The following is a 16,482-nucleotide window of genomic DNA, read 5'->3' as shown; positions in this document are numbered from 1 at the left end:
TGTGTGTGCGTGCATGTGCGTGGGGGGGGGGGTCGTTGACTGCAGCAATGCACCAAGGAGAATGGAGGGGGAATCTACCCGACAGTGGGGGGGGGCAGACTGGGGAAGAGAGAGTGTGTACATGAGTCTAATGCATGTGCACGTGCTCATGCATGTGTGTAGGGACATTATACATCTCTCACACTCATCTCCCGCCTCTGCTTCCTCCCACGTGTGTTTGTGTGTGTGTGTGTGTATGTGTGTTTTTGTGTGTGGTGTGTGTGTGTGTGTGTGAGAGTCATTCAGCGGAAGGTGAATCTGACAGGAACAAGGGGGCAACACTGTGGTCTCACATCCCCACAGGTGATGCACACTCACAAGGTTGTTGTGAGTGTGCATCACCTCGAGGTGCATATGTGTAGCATCACACCAGATGAAACTGACAATAAGATTTGTGTGTGTTTGCGTGTGTGAGTGTGTGTATCCTCCCAGCGCGGGCTTTGCACACTCAGCGCTTTCAGTCAGCCAATTAATTACAGAGAAGCACTGAAGAAAAAGAGTCTGCAGAACACACACACACGTACACACGTACACATACACACAGAACTCCTCTGCACATAACACCACACCTCCCATCTCAGAGAGGCATATTTGTCATCAGTGACGCAACAAATGGCTGAAACTAAGCTGCATGAAGCTTGTTCGCTATGAGGCCTCAACAAATATTATAGATCTGTAGAGGTCTGTTCTGCAGCCACTGGAACGCAACAGTCGCTCATCACGTGCAGCAGGACACAACAGTCGCTCATCACGTGCAGCAGGACACAACAGTCGCTTATCACTTAGCAGGACACAACAGTCGCTCATCACGTGCAACAGGACACAACAGTTGCTCATCACGTGCAACAGGACACAACAGTCGCTCATCACGATCAGCAGGACACAACAGTCGCTCATCACGTGCAGCAGGACACAACAGTCGCTCATCACGATCAGCAGGACACAACAGTCGCTCATCACGTGCAGCAGGACACAACAGTCGCTCATCAGGTGCAGCAGGACACAACAGTCGCTCATCACATGTAGCAGGACACAACAGTCGCTCATCACGTGCAGCAGGACACAACAGTCGCTCATCACGTGCAGCAGGACACAACAGTCGCTCATCACGATCAGCAGGACACAACAGTCGCTCATCACGTGCAGCAGGACACAACAGTCGCTCATCCGATCAGCAGGACACAACAGTCGCTCATCACGTGCAGCAGGACACAACAGTCGCTCATCACGTGCAGCAGGACACAACAGTCGCTCATCACGTGCAGCAGTACACAACAGTCGCTCATCACGTGCAACAGGACACAACAGTCGCTCATCACGTGCAGCAGGACACAACAGTCGCTCATCACGATCAGCAGGACACAACAGTCGCTCATCACGTGCAGCAGGACACAACAGTCGCTCATCCGATCAGCAGGACACAACAGTCGCTCATCACGTGCAGCAGGACACAACAGTCGCTCATCACGTGCAGCAGGACACAACAGTCGCTCATCACGTGCAGCAGTACACAACAGTCGCTCATCACGTGCAACAGGACACAACAGTCGCTCATCACGTGCAACAGGACACAACAGTCGCTCATCACGTGTAGCAGACACAACAGTCGCTCATCACGATCAGCAGGACACAACAGTCGCTCATCACATGTAGCAGGACACAACAGTCGCTCATCACGATCAGCAGGACACACAGTCGCTCATCACGTGCAGCAGGACACAACAGTCGCTCATCACGTGCAGACACCCAAACAGTCGCTCATCACGTGCAGCGGACACAACACAGTCGCTCATCACGTGTAGAGCGGACACAACAGTCGCTCATCACGTGCAGCAGGACACAACAGTCGCTCATCACGATCAGCAGGACACAACAGTCGCTCATCACGATCAGCAGGACACAACAGTCGCTCATCACGTGCAGCAGGACACAACAGTCGCTCATCACGTGCAGCAGGACACAACAGTCGCTCATCACGATCAGCAGGACACAACAGTCGCTCATCACGTGCAGCAGGACACAACAGTCGCTCATCACGATCAGCAGGACAAACAGTCGCTCATCATTTGCAGCAGGACACAACAGTCGCTCATCACGTGCAGCAGGACACAACAGTCGCTCATCACGTGCAGCAGGACACAACAGTCGCTCATCACGTGCAGCAGGACACAACAGTCGCTCATCACATCAGCATGACACAACAGTCGCTCATCACGTGCAGCAGGACACAACAGTCGCTCATCACGTGCAGCAGGACACACAGTCGCTCATCACGGCAGCAGGACACAACAGTCGCTCATCACGGTCAGCAGGACACACACAGTCGCTCATCACGTGCAGCAAGACACAACAGTCGCTCATCACGTGCAGCAGGACACAACAGTCGCTCATCACGATCAGCAGGAACCAACAGTCGCTCATCATGTGCAGCAAGACACAACAGTCGCTCATCACGATCAGCAGGACACAACAGTCGCTCATCATTTGCAGCAGACACAACAGTCGCTCATCACGTGCAGCAGGACACAACAGTCGCTCATCACGATCAGCAGGACACAACAGTCGCTCATCACGTGCAACAGGACACAACAGTCGCTCATCACGTGTAGCAGGACACAACAGTCGCTCATCACGTGCAGCAGACACAACAGTCGCTCATCACGTGCAGCAGGACACAACAGTCGCTCATCACGTGCACAGGACACAACAGTCGCTCATCACGTGCAACAGGACACAACAGTCGCTCATCACGATCAGCAGGACACAACAGTCGCTCATCAAGTGCAGCAGGACACAACAGTCGCTCATCACGATCAGCAGGACAAACAGTCGCTCATCACGATCAGCAGGACACACAGTCGCTCATCATTTGCAGCAGGACACAACAGTCGCTCATCATTTGCAGCAGGACACAACAGTCGCTCATCATTTGCAGCAGGACACACAGTCGCTCATCACGTGCAGCAGGACACAACAGTCGCTCATCACGATCAGCAGGACACAACAGTCGCTCATCACACGTGCAGCAGGACACACACATCGCTCATCAAGTGCAGCAGGACACAACAGTCGCTCATCACGATCAGCAGGACACAACAGTCGCTCATCACGTGCAGCAGGACACAACAGTCGCTCATCACGATCAGCAGGACACAACAGTCGCTCATCACGATCAGCAGACACAACAGTCGCTCATCACGATCAGCAGGACACAACAGTCGCTCATCAAGTGCAGCAGGACACAACAGTCGCTCATCACATCAGCAGGACACAACAGTCACTCATCACGATCAGCAGGACACAACAGTCGCTCATCACGTGCAGCAGGACAAACAGTCCTCATCACGTGTAGCAGGACACAACAGTCGCTCATCACGTGCAGCAAGACACAACAGTCGCTCATCACGTGCAGCAGGACACAACAGTCGCTCATCACGGCAGCAGGACACAACAGTCGCTCATCACGATCAGCAGGACACAACAGTCGCTCATCAAGTGCAGCAGGACACAACAGTCGTCATCACGATCAGCAGGACACACAGTCGCTCATCACGATCAGCAGGACACAACAGTCGCTCATCACGTGCAGCAGGACACAACAGTCGCTCATCACATGTAGCAGGACACAACAGTCGCTCATCACGTGCAGCAGGACACACATCGCTCATCACGTGCAACAGGACACAACAGTCGCTCATCACGTGCAGCAGGACACAACAGTCGCTATCACGTGCAACAGGACACAACAGTCGCTCATCACGTGCAACAGGACACAACAGTCGCTCATCACGTGCAGCAGGACACAACAGTCGCTCATCACGTGCAGCAGGACACAACAGTCGCTCATCACGTGCAGCAGGACACAACAGTCGCTCATCACGTGTAGCAGGGCACAACAGTCGCTCATCACGATCAGCAGGACCAACAGTCGCTCATCACGTGCAGCAGGACACAACAGTCGCTCATCACGTGCAGCAGGACACAACAGTCGCTCATCACGATCAGCAGGACACAACAGTCGCTCATCACGATCAGCAGGACACAACAGTCGCTCATCATTTGCAGCAGGACACAACAGTCGCTCCACATCACGTGCAGCAGGACACAACAGTCGCTCATCACGTGCAGCAGGACACAACAGTCGCTCATATTTGCAGCAGGACACAACAGTCGCTCATCACGTGCAGCAGGACACAACAGTCGCTCATCACGATCAGCAGGACCACAACAGTCGCTCATCACGTGCAGCAGGACACAACAGTCGCTCATCAAGTGCAGCAGGACACAACAGTCGCTCATCACGATCAGCAGGACACACAGTCGCTCATCACGTGCAGCAGGACACAACAGTCGCTCATCACGTGCAGCATGACACAACAGTCCGCTCATCAAGTGCAGCAGGAACACAACAGTCGCTCATCACGATCACAGGACACAACAGTCGCTCATCACGATCAGCAGGACACAACAGCTTCATCATTTGCAGCAGGACACAACAGTCGCTCATCACGATCAGCAGGACACAACATCGCTCATCACGTGCAGCAAGACACAACAGTCGCTCATCATTTGCAGCAGGACACAACAGTCGCTCATCACGTGCAGCAAGACACAAATCGCTCATCATTTGCAGCAGGACACAACAGTCGCTCATCACGATCAGCAGGACACAACAGTCGCTCATCACGTGCAGCAAGACACAACAGTCGCTCATCACATGTAGCAGGACACAACAGTCGCTCATCACGAGGCTTATAATCAGGGAAAAGGATGAAGGAGACAACAGAAATTGTTTGTACCAGCAGCCGTTTCCAAACTACAGCTACATTTTAAACCACTGCCTGTTTATTTGTGTGACGTATTTCCTGTTCAAATGTTTGCTAAATGCTGCAGTCGTATCGGTGCAGCTGCTTCCTTTTGTGAGCTACTGAGACCAGGCGTAGCGGAACGCTGTTGCGCAACCATCTGCAAGTGTCTCCCTGCTGTTCCTGTGAGGACGGAGGTGTCTCCTCCTGCAGGTTCACGTGGGACCCTTTTGTCCGTGACCCCTTGACCTCTGGGCCACCCTGACCTCTGGGCCACCCCTGACCTCTGGGGCACCCATGACCTCTGGTGCACCCCTGACCTCTGGGCCACCCATGACCTCTGGGCCACCCCTGACCTCTGGTGCAGCCCTGACCTCTGGAGCAGCCATGACCTCTGGAGCACCCCTGACCTCTGGAGCACCCCTGACCTCTGGGGCACCCCTGACCTCTGGTGCACCCCTGACCTCTGGGGCCCCCCTGACCTCTGGGCCACCCCTGACCTCTGGGCCACCCCTGTCCTCTGGTGCACCCCTGACCTCTGGGCCACCCCTGACCTCTGGGCCACCCCTGACCTCTGGGGCACCCCTGACCTCTGGGCCACCCCTGACCTCTGGGCCACCCCTGACCTCTGGGGCACCCCTGACCTCTGGGCCACCCCTGACCTCTGGGGCACCCCTGACCTCTGGGCCACCCTGACCTCTGGGCCACCCCTGACCTCTGGGGCAGCCGTGACCTCTGGGCCACCCCTGACCTCTGGGCCACCCCTGACCTCTGGGCCACCCCTGACCTCTGGGGCAGCAGGTTTTACCTTCAGAGCGCAGAAGATGCAGGAGTCCTCCATGCACTTGTGGGTGGTCAGCTGTCGGAAGCTTCTGCGGAAGATGTCGAGGTGCCACAAGACCTGAGACACAGGAGAAAAAGGGATTCTTTAAAATCAGTTCTGCTTGAAACGTTTCGACTTTTGTGCCAAGAAGAGCGAGCGAGTGAGCTGGAGGGAACTCCTCCGACCACCCTCGCCGGGGTTTCAGCCATTTTGGGCTGATTGTTGTGTTTCCCAGCAGCTCCATGTGTGTGTGTGTTTCCTTTGCTTTGTGTGTTTTCACCAACAAAAGCACGAAAGGGACGGAAACAGAACTCACGGAGGAAAAAAGAGGAAAGACAAAAGAGGGAGCGAGAGGGAGGGAGAGAGAGAGGGAGAGAGGGAGGGAGAGAGGGGGAGGAGAGAGGGAGGGAGAGGGAGAGAGGGAGAGAGGGAGAGGGAGACCCCTTCAAGTCCTCCCCTGCCTCCATCTCCAGTGTATAATTAGAGGACGGCTGTTTATTCGGAGTGTTGAAGGAGAATATTGACACTCCACCGTCCCTGCGGCTGCACCCGCACAGCAACACACACACACACACCACACACCACACACACACACACACACACACACACCACACACACACACGCACATAGGTAGCCGCACACGTGTGCAAGGAAAGACCACGATGATGGAGAGATCAGAGGATGACAGGGTGTGTGTGTGTCTGTGTGTGTGTCTGTGTGTGTGTGCCCAGTTTATTTGGTCATGATGAATTTGGCTCAGCTCACTGCTGCAGCCACTAGGACGACACACTCCTCTTTTCATCCATCCATCCATCATCCATCCATCATCCATCCATCATCCATCATCCAGCAGCCAGCCAGCCATCAGCCCCAGCCAGCCAGCCATCCATCCATCCAGCCATCACCCATCCAACCATCCATCCATCCATCCATCCATCCATCCATCCAGCCACCAGTCCATCCATCAGCCATCCATCAGCCATCCATCCATCCATCCATCCACCAGCACCCAGCCACCATCCATCCATCCATCCATCCAGCCATCCATCCATCCATCCATCCATCCATCCATCCATCCATCCATCACCCATCCATCCATCCATCACCCACCATCCATCATCCATCCATCCATCATCATCCATCCATCCATCCATCCATCCATCCATCCATCCATCCATCATCATCCATCCATCCATCCATCCATCCATCCATCATCCATCCATCCATCCATCCATCCATCACCCATCCATCCATCCATCCACCCACCCATCCATCCATCCATCCATCCTTCTCTCGTTAGCCGCTCCTCTTTTCTTTCATTTCAACTCTCTTTCTCACCAAATTCTCCTTCGCAAAAACACAATTTTCCTCTCGTTTGACTCGTTAACAAAAAATCACCCTATTTTCATGTGTACTTCTGCACATTTTGATCTAGTTCTTAATTTATTTGAAGGAATTGAAGGAAAAAGACACGAACCCTGAGTGCTGCCCCCTGCTGTTCCAGGCGTGTCCCTGCAGCTGTAGCTCATGGTGGTCACTAAACCAGATGTTTGTGCGTCTACCTGCTGCATCAAGACGTCCAGAAGCGTCTCCTTGTTGATCCTAAAGGATCTTTGCTTGTATTTCTGAATTTATGGTATATTAACAGACACAAACGCCGCCCGCTGACCCGTCCTGATGGCGGAAATGTCTTGAAAATTCCCAAACCGGCTGCAGAACTGAGCAGAATAAACAGTCGTGGATGGAGCAAAACTGCAGGATCAACATCCTCGTGTTCCAGATGCCAGCAGCTGGCAGCGCTTGTGCAGCAAAGCCCCACGTTAGCCTCCACTTAGCCCCAACGTTCTTAATCCTATCAGCTTTTGCTGCTCTGCTTTCCTTATTTTGGACGGCAAACAGCACCTAGCAGCCACGGACAGCTGCAGCTCCTGGATGATCCCGGCGCTGCAGTTTGGACCCAAGCGGCCGCTTGACAACCATCATCTGAGCAGAGCAGCAGCTCCGCTCCTCTAATGTAGGTGATGATGCAGAGCAGCCAATCAGGCCTCTCCCTGTTCGCTGTGTGGCCCCGACTCCTGGAAACCACTTTTCCTTGGGCTCCAGCGTGGCTGTGATTGCAGACATAATCAGCGTCTTCGCGTTGTTTTTAATTAATTCCCTGATCCATATTTGCACTGATGGAAGCGTCGTGCTGCTGTGGACCAGCGCTCGTGTACTTGATTATTTTAATTGAAAGGCCGACGTGCAGAGAGGAGGGAGCTGCACCGCCGCTTTAACACGCTCCCCTCGTCACGCCACCCTCTCCGCTCACTCCCGTCACACAACTCCACTTCCAGAGGCTCACAATGACCACACAGCGTGAAGGACCCTGGATGAAGGGCGTCCGGGGTCCTCCTGAGGACAAATGTTGAAGCTTTCACCAACATAAATGAAATAAACTAAAATACGAACGATATCATTTTCCACAGAATGAAGCTCCTGGAAAATTAAGAACTAAAGTGAATCAACGTACACACACTCCCTGTGCGTGTGTGTGTGTGTGTGTGTGTGTGTGTGTGTGTGTGTGTCCTTGAATTGGCCCACTCTGCTGTGCTCAAACCTCCTCTCCTGCCTTTGTTGAGGAATTTTCTTTCTTTTCCCCAGAAACTTTCTGCCCTTCACGTCCTCTTTTCCTCCCTCCTTCCCTCCTTCCCTCCTCCCTCCTTCCCTCCTTCCCTCCTCCCCCCTACCTGCTTTGACTCCTTCTGCGACGACGTCCCCTCAGCGCTCTTGATTTGTTTTTCACTTCTTTTTCGTCTCCTTCACAAACTTCCCTCCTTCTCATCCGTCTCATCACCCTCCCAACTCCCCAATCCTCAACCCCCCCCTCTCAAGAGGCATTTGTGTGTTTTTGTGCCAGCTGGAACCGGTGTGTGTGTGTGTGTGTGTGTGTGTGTGTGTGTGTGCAGACAGGATGTCCACAGTGAAGCCAGACTGACTGTGGTGCCAAAACCCACCAGAACACGTAAACACCTCTTAATATGGCTCTAATCTCATCTCTGCGCTTAAATATCAATTTAGTGTCGTCAGGATGGGGGGGGGGGGGAGGATGGGGGGGGTCACTACTTTAACCACTTCATAACACAATGACAAATGCAGGTGTAATGAACCCTGCACATCTGTCCAGACATCATTAAACATCTGTCCCTGCATCATCATCAGCCCTGATTAATTGAGTCACCAGATTTTGGATTAAAAGAATTAAAACATCAAAAACCTTCAAAGGTAGAAAAACGTTGCTGCTCGGTCAGAATTTAGGGTGATCGACGGGAGGAGCTTGAAGAATCTTTTACGTTATTAAACCCGTTTTCTGGAGAGAGTTTAAGTTTGCTGTTCTCTGAAGGAGATGGCTGTCGCCATGGTAACTGACCTGCAGGGCGCTGTTGAGGAAGCAGCTGTTCTGGCCCGGCTCGTTGCTCAGGCCTTTGCTGGGTGCGATGGAGGTCATGGTTCTGGGGGTCACCAGCCCCTGCGCCCCACCCGCTGCTCCGCCGCCTGACGCAAAGTAGTTCCTCTTCCACGACATCACGACCCGGACGCCCCCGTTTCCACGGGGAGGGGCCGAGGCGGCAGACGAGCGGCGGGCGCTATGTCACTCCCATGAGAGGACGAGGGAGAATGGGAGGGAAGCAGAGGAGGACGAAGCTCGAGGAGGACGAGGAAGGAGGCAGCAGCCGCTGATGGAGACGCCGGACGGGGATTTGGCGCCCATACAACCCCCCCCCACTACAGCCGTGCTTCTACTTCAAAATCCGTCCACTTGCGGCCACTTTTTCTTTCTTTAGCTCCTTGGATTTGCTCCCGAGGACACGGGGACACGTCCAACGTGTCCTTCGCTGACGTCCAGCGATGAGGACCTTCAATGAAGACGCTCCGACGTCTCCCTGTAAGACAGGAAAACCAACACGCTCATTTTCCATCCAAAACACGTGGAAAAGGCTGAAGTTCAGACTTCCTGTCGGGTCCAAAACATCCAGAACGGAGATTAAAACCAAACCTTCAGTAACGTCGGCAACAAACAGCCAAACGTGTCAACAGCCATAATCCAGTTATGGATTAGCAGCTTTTTAATCTCTCGTTTCACTATTTTAACATCCTGAATGAGGAAAACCACCAACTGCACAGAACCATCGTGCGCGTGTGTGTGTGTGTGTGTCAGCAAGTGTGTGTTTGTGAAGTTGCATAACACCACAGGGCAGCAGCAAACAGATCCGCAGTGCTGCCCCCCCCCCCCCCCCCCCCGCTTCAGCCTGGTTCCTGCCACCGCTCCCCCCTTTGGCGAGAGGCCAGAGGGCGCAGGGAGGCTGCGTCGATCAGCGTGGGCTGGTTGCCGTGGCGATGGCCTCATGGTGACAAAGGCAGGGTGATGAGAGGGTAGGAAGGGTGATGGGGTAATGCCGTCACAGGGGTGGCAGAGAGGAGCGAAAGTGGCTATTTTTGCTCGACAACACAGTTTCAGCCTTGTCATACAGTGTGTGTGTGTGTGTGTGTGTGTGTGTGTGTGTGGTGTGTGTGTGTGTGTGTGTGTGTGTGTGTGTCTGCAGCTGAGCCTGTGTGAAGTGTGTGATCACGCTGCCTCTCTGACTGCAGCCTGCACTAACACACAACTGGCACGTCCCTGTTTGTGTGTCCGGGCGAGTGTGTGTGTCCCTCTGACTCCAGCTAGTTACCATGGAAATAGGCCAAGCCGGAGGCACGCAGGGGAAAAGCTGAAACATGTGATTTCACCGAGACACACTGCTGCACCGGCCACACACACACACACGCACACACACACACACACGCACACACACACACACACACACACAGGCTGGTCAGTGATGTGATGTGTATTGATGGTGGAGAGTTCCTGGAAGCCACAGTGAGTCAAGTCATGAGTCAATCAAACCCTCTGACCCTGGTGGAGTGTGTGTGTGTGTGTGTGCGTGTGTGTGTGCGTGCGTGTGTGTGTGTGTGTGTGTGTGTGTGTGTGTGTGTGTGTGTGTGTGCATGCGTGCGTGCGTGCGTGTGTGTGTGTGTGTGTGTGTTCGACCTGCCGCCTGTGCAACAGTCAGAATGAGGACTGAGATTCTGAATTAAATTCTGATTTCATGATTTAATAAGACATCATTTCGCAGCATTAAAGCGTCTTAACGAATCTGCATAATTGCATCGTGTTCCTGCCAATTCAGCCACCTCGACGTCAGCTCTGGTGCTTAAATAATTTAGCTTTTTATCGCCGCGGTGACGAGGATAAAACACGGCGGGCAGATTGATTAATACGTCCAAATGAGGAGCGAAACCGTCAGAGGACAATGAGGGATGAAAGGACGCAGCTGTGCTGGACGTGAGCAGGACAAAGACCTGGAAACATCAAAGACCTGGAAACATCAAAGGTGTCTTCAGTTGGATGAACAACAAACCCAAACTGGATGAATCCACCAGTGCCGATAGTCTCCTCCCTCAGATCGTCTAACGGTTGGATTCTACAGTTCTGAAGTCAACGCTTGTTCCTCAGTGGACATTTAGGAGTTCCATCAACGTCTTTGTATCTGGATGAAGGAGGATCAGCTGATCACTGCTGGATCAATCAGATCCCCGCTGGGATCAGCTGATCCTGGGCTCCACTTCTGTCCGACTCTTTTGTCTGAAGCAAAGCTGCAGAAGCTCCCGGGCTCCACGCCTCTTTGATCTCTCACTCCTGAACCTTCTGGTCTTTGATCTACGACCCTCCGGCCATCGTCAGCTAAACGCTCATAAGCCGCTCCAACAATTAACCGCCGCCTCCATGTTGGTCGTTCTCAGTTCAAGCTCCCGTCACCCTGGAAGCAGCAGAAGAGTTTAAACTGTCGACGAATCCTCTAAAATTTGGATTTTGGAAGTTTAAAGATCCTCCAGAAGCTTTGGGGTCTTTAGAGCCTGATGGTTTCAATCAGCCACTGGAGCTGGGACCCCATGAGGCACCATGAGGCACCATGAGACCCAGCCCCAGACCCAGCACCTGTCCAAGCCCCAGCCCCAGAACCAGACCCAGACCCAGCCCCAGACCCAGACCCAGTCTCAGTCCCAGCCCCAGACCCAGTCTCAGCCCCAGTCCCAGTCTCAACCCCAGCCCCAGCCCCAGCCCCAGCCCCAGCCCCAGCCCCAGCCCAAGCCCCAGTCTCAGCCCCAGCCCCAGCCCCAGCCCCAGTCCCAGTCCCAGTCCCAGCCCCAGCCCCAGTCCCAGTCCTAGCACCAGTCCCAGCCCCAGTCCTAGCCCCAGTCCCAGCCCCAGCCCCAGCCCCAGCCCCAGTCCCAGCCCCAGCCCCAGTCCCAGTCCTAGCCCCAGCCCCAGCCCCAGTCCCAGCCCCAGCCCCAGTCCCAGTCCTAGCCCCAGCCCCAGCCCCAGCCCCAGCCCCAGCCCCAGTCCCAGTCCTAGCCCCAGCCCCAGCCCCAGTCCCAGCCCCAGCCCCAGCCCCAGCCCCAGTCCCAGTCTCAGCCCCCTGTCCTGAGGCCAGGAGCTTTCCAACCTCCACTCAGTGAATGGCTGAACGTTTAAGATGCCTCTGGGGCCAGAGAGCGTATCCGGGGATGTCTGTATACTTCATGACCGGCATCTAAAATACGACCTCCGGGAAAGGTCACGTCATGAATCAGAACCTGCTCTTTTGTTTTCCATTTATAGTCCAGTTTATAATGTCCCTAACGTTAGCGAGTCTATTTTAAACCCTGGCCTGGGCGCTAACAGGGCGAATATCTGTGGTTGAGCTGCCTGTGGTCACGTGTGGGCCGCGGGTCGGTGGCGGTGGCGGCGTGGTCGGTGGCCCCCCCGAGGACAACGGCTCGTCTCGCGCTTCAACAACACGAGGCGTAAAGAGAGAAACCTCCACCTGGGCCCCTTTCACAGCCCCTGCCTCTGCATTGCTTTCCTTTCCCTCCATCCTTTTCTCTTATTCCAGTTCTTTCCTCCTTTATTCCTATTTCCTTTAAACCAAACATCACACGTCTGTGCTCACGCACGCCGGCGCCGAGCTTCCTGTCTAACTGGGTTACAGATAACTTCAAATAGCTTGGTGTGACAATGGGGAGCTTCCAGAGTTCGTCCTCCCCTCTCTCCCCTCCTCTTCCCCACTCAGGAACCAAGTTCTGGGAGAGTCAACGTACAGTCGTGCACACATGCAGCTGCACGTGTGCACGTTCACCAGGCTGGGGTCTCTTTTTTCTGCAAAATCCAAGGTCATTTGTCCTCACGGACCGGGCCCGTGCACAACGCCGCGGCGTGCACGTGGAGGCGGTAGCCTAGATGCAACCCATTATCACCAGGGTGCAAATGCACAATCCTGTTAGCAGGAATATGGAGGAGGACGGATACTTGCTTAATATTCCTCTGTTACGCAATCGGCCTTATTTGTGATGCAATTTGGGGCTGGTGCGAAATTTGGTTTGCAGTTGGTGATGAAGAGGAAACAGGAACCGGAGGAAAGAGATGAAAGGAGGAGAGGAGGAAAAGCGGAGTAAGAACGGCCTTTATCAGGCCTTTATCAGGCCGTTCTGGGAGCAGGAGATTGGAAAGGTCAAAGGAGACGAGAACATTCCTCTCTTCCTTCCTCATCCACTGAGATGATGGACATAATCCACTCATCTTCATAGCCTCTCCTAATCCCGTCCACGAGGGCCTCGACCACAAGACTGAAATGTCAGAAAAGGTAGAAGAGCGTCTGCGGGACCCACGGATCCAGGAATCTGAGGATTTAAATCAATTCGCCCAGTAATGGAGAAGTTCATGGACTTTCAGTGCCTGACGTTTTAAAAGATACGCTAATAATAACAAATCCCTTCCCGATCACGTTGGAGTTGGGAAAGTTTCCCTGTTGGCAACTGCTCCGACAAACTGGTAACATGAGTTTATATGGTAGGAGCGACGGACAGTAGGCTCAGCTTTAGTTTGTGGAATTCTGACCTTTATCCTGAAGACACGACTTTGCATCTTTGTCTAATCTCCTTCGTCATTAACTCGATCTTAATTCCACCAAATCCATCACAAACTTTCAAAATAAATGTTCCTCTGATCTCCCTTCAGTTGCCCCCAGCTGCCCCGGCCTCATGGTGAAGGGTGTCAGTATTCCCGTCAGTATTTCCTCAGCATTCCTGTCAGTATTCCCTCACTATTCCTGTCAGTATTCCTGTTAGTATTCCTGTCAGTATTCCTTCACTATTCCTGTCAGTATTCCCTCAGAATTCCTGTCAGTATTCCCGTCAGTATTCCTGTCAGTATTCCTTCACTATTCCTGTCAGTATTCCGTCAGTATTCCTGTCAGTATTCCGTCAGTATTCCTGTCAATATTCCGGTCAGTATTCCTGTCAGTATTCCCTCAGCATTCCTGTCAGTATTCCCTCACTATTCCTGTTAGTATTCCTGTCAGTATTCCTCAGTTCCTGTCAGTATTCCCTCAGTATTCCTGTCAATATTCCTGTCAGTATTCCATCAGTATTCCGTCAATATTCCTGTCAGTATTCCTGTCACTATTCCTGTCAGTATTCCCTCAGTATTCCTGTCAGTATTCCTGTCAGTATTCCCTCATATTGCTGTCAGTTCCTGTTAGTATTCCTGTCAGTATTCCCTCACTATTCCTGTCACTATTCCTGTCAGTATTCCCTCAGTATTACTGTCAATATTCCTGTCAGTATTCCCTCAGTATTCCTGTCAGTATTCGCTCAGTATTCCTGTCAGTATTCAGTCAGTATTCCTGTCAGTATTCCCTCAGTATTCCTGTCAGTATCCCGTCAGTATTCCTGTCAGTATTTCCTCAATATCCTGTCAGTATTCCTGTCAGTATTCCTGTCAGTATTCCCTCCAGTATTCCCTCAGTATTCCTGTCAGTATTCCGTCAGTATTCTGTCAGTATTCCGTCAGTATACCTGTCAGTATTCCCGTCAGTATTCCCTCAGTATTCCGTCAGTATCCTGTCAGTATTCCCTCAGTATTCTGTCAGTATTCCCTCAGTATTCCTGTCAGTATTCCGTCAGTATTCCCTCAGTATTCCTGTCAGTATTCCCTCAGTATTCCGTCAGTATTCCTGTCAGTATTCCTGTCAGTATTCCCTCAGTATTCCCTCAGTATTCCTGTCAATATTCCTGTCAGTATTCCCGTCAATATTCCTGTCAGTATTCAGTCAGTATTCCTGTCAGTATTCCGTCAGTATTCCTGTCAGTATTCCTGTCAGTATTCCTCAGTATTCCGTCACTATTCCTGTCAGTATTCCGTCAGTATCCTGTCAATATTCCGGTCAGTATTCCTGACAGTATTCCCTCAGCATTCCTGTCAGTATTCCCTCACTATTCCTGTTAGTATTCCTGTCAGTATTCCCTCAGTATTCCTGTCAGTATTCCGTCAGTATTCCTGTCAGTATTCCCTCAGTATTCCTGTCAGTATCCCCTCAGTATTCTGTCAGTATTCCCTCAGTATTCTGTCAGTATTCCCTCAGTATTCCTGTCAATATTCCTGTCAGTATTCCGTCAATATTCCTGTCAGTATTCCGTCAATATTCCTGTCAGTATTCTGTCAGTATTCAGTCAGTATTCCTGTCAGTATTCCGTCAGTATTCCTGTCAGTATTCCTGTCAGTATTCCCTCAGTATTCCTGTCAGTATCCCCTCAGTATTCCCGTCAGTATTCCCTCAGTATTCCTGTCAGTATCCCCTCAGTATTCTGTCAGTATTCCCTCAGTATTCTGTCAGTATTCCCTCAGTATTCCTGTCAATATTCCTGTCAGTATTCCGTCAATATTCCTGTCAGTATTCCGTCAATATTCCTGTCAGTATTCTGTCAGTATTCAGTCAGTATTCCTGTCAGTATTCCGTCAGTATTCCTGTCAGTATTCCTGTCAGTATTCCCTCAGTATTCCTGTCAGTATCCCCTCAGTATTCCCGTCAGTATTCCCTCAGTATTCCGTCAGTATTCCTGTCAGTATTCCCTCAGTATTCCGTCAGTATTCCTGTCAGTATTCCCGTCAATATTCCTGTCAGTATTCCGTCAATATTCCTGTCAGTATTCCCTGTCAGTATTCCTGTCAGTATTCCCTCAGTATTCCTGTCAGTATTCAGTCAGTATTCCTGTCAGTAGTATTCCCTCAGTATTCCTGTCAGTATTCCGTCAGTATTCCTGTCAGTATTCCATCAGTATTCCTGTCAATATTCCGTCAGTATTCCTGTCAGTATTCCGTCAGTATTCCTGTCAGTATTCCGTCAGTATTCCTGTCAGTATTCCTGTCAGTATTCCGTCAGTATTCCGTCAGTATTCTGTCAGTATTCCATCAGTATTCCTGTCAGTATTCCGTCAGTATTCTGTCAGTATTCCGTCAGTATTCCTGTCAGTATTCCGTCAGTATTCCTGTCAGTATTCCCTCAGTATTCCGTCAGTATTCCTGTCAGTATTCCCTCAGTATTCCTGTCAGTATTCCCTCAGTATTCCTTTTTAATTGATAATAAATTTCCTGCACCACCCGATTCTTGGAGAAAAACCAAACTTAAACGTAAATTTTCTGTCCTTCAGCGTGTGAGCGCGTGCGTGAGGCGGCAGAAGGCCGCGTCACCGTCACGGTCGCGCGGACCTGCCGGTGACGCCAAAGTCATCAATCACGCGGATCGAAGCTGCAGCGGCAAATCAATCGCGACGATTTGCCGCGCGTGTCCGCCTCAGCACAGCCTGTCGGACCATCACGTCCACGAGGGGGAGCGGGGCACGCGGGACAGGACAGGGGCCACGCGCACAGTGGCGGGATCTACCTGTGAACGGTAACACCTGTAACTGGGAAAACTA

At 52.2% G+C, this 16,482-nt stretch overlaps 1 protein-coding gene across 1 annotated transcript in view; it reads right to left on the bottom strand.

Moving 5' to 3' along the window:
* Positions 1 to 16,482, bottom strand: part of LOC130536548 (inactive ubiquitin carboxyl-terminal hydrolase 54-like) — a 39,199-nt gene that overhangs the window by 22,155 nt on the left and 562 nt on the right. Inside the window, 2 exon segments of the mRNA XM_057052588.1 lie at positions 5,653 to 5,745; positions 9,077 to 9,590. Coding sequence (XP_056908568.1) covers positions 5,653 to 5,745; positions 9,077 to 9,232 — 249 coding nt within the window. The 5' untranslated portion in view covers positions 9,233 to 9,590.

This window comes from Takifugu flavidus, chromosome 1 (assembly GCF_003711565.1).
Source record: "Takifugu flavidus isolate HTHZ2018 chromosome 1, ASM371156v2, whole genome shotgun sequence".
Taxonomy (NCBI): domain Eukaryota; kingdom Metazoa; phylum Chordata; class Actinopteri; order Tetraodontiformes; family Tetraodontidae; genus Takifugu; species Takifugu flavidus.
This window is presented reverse-complemented; position numbering and strand designations above follow the sequence as displayed.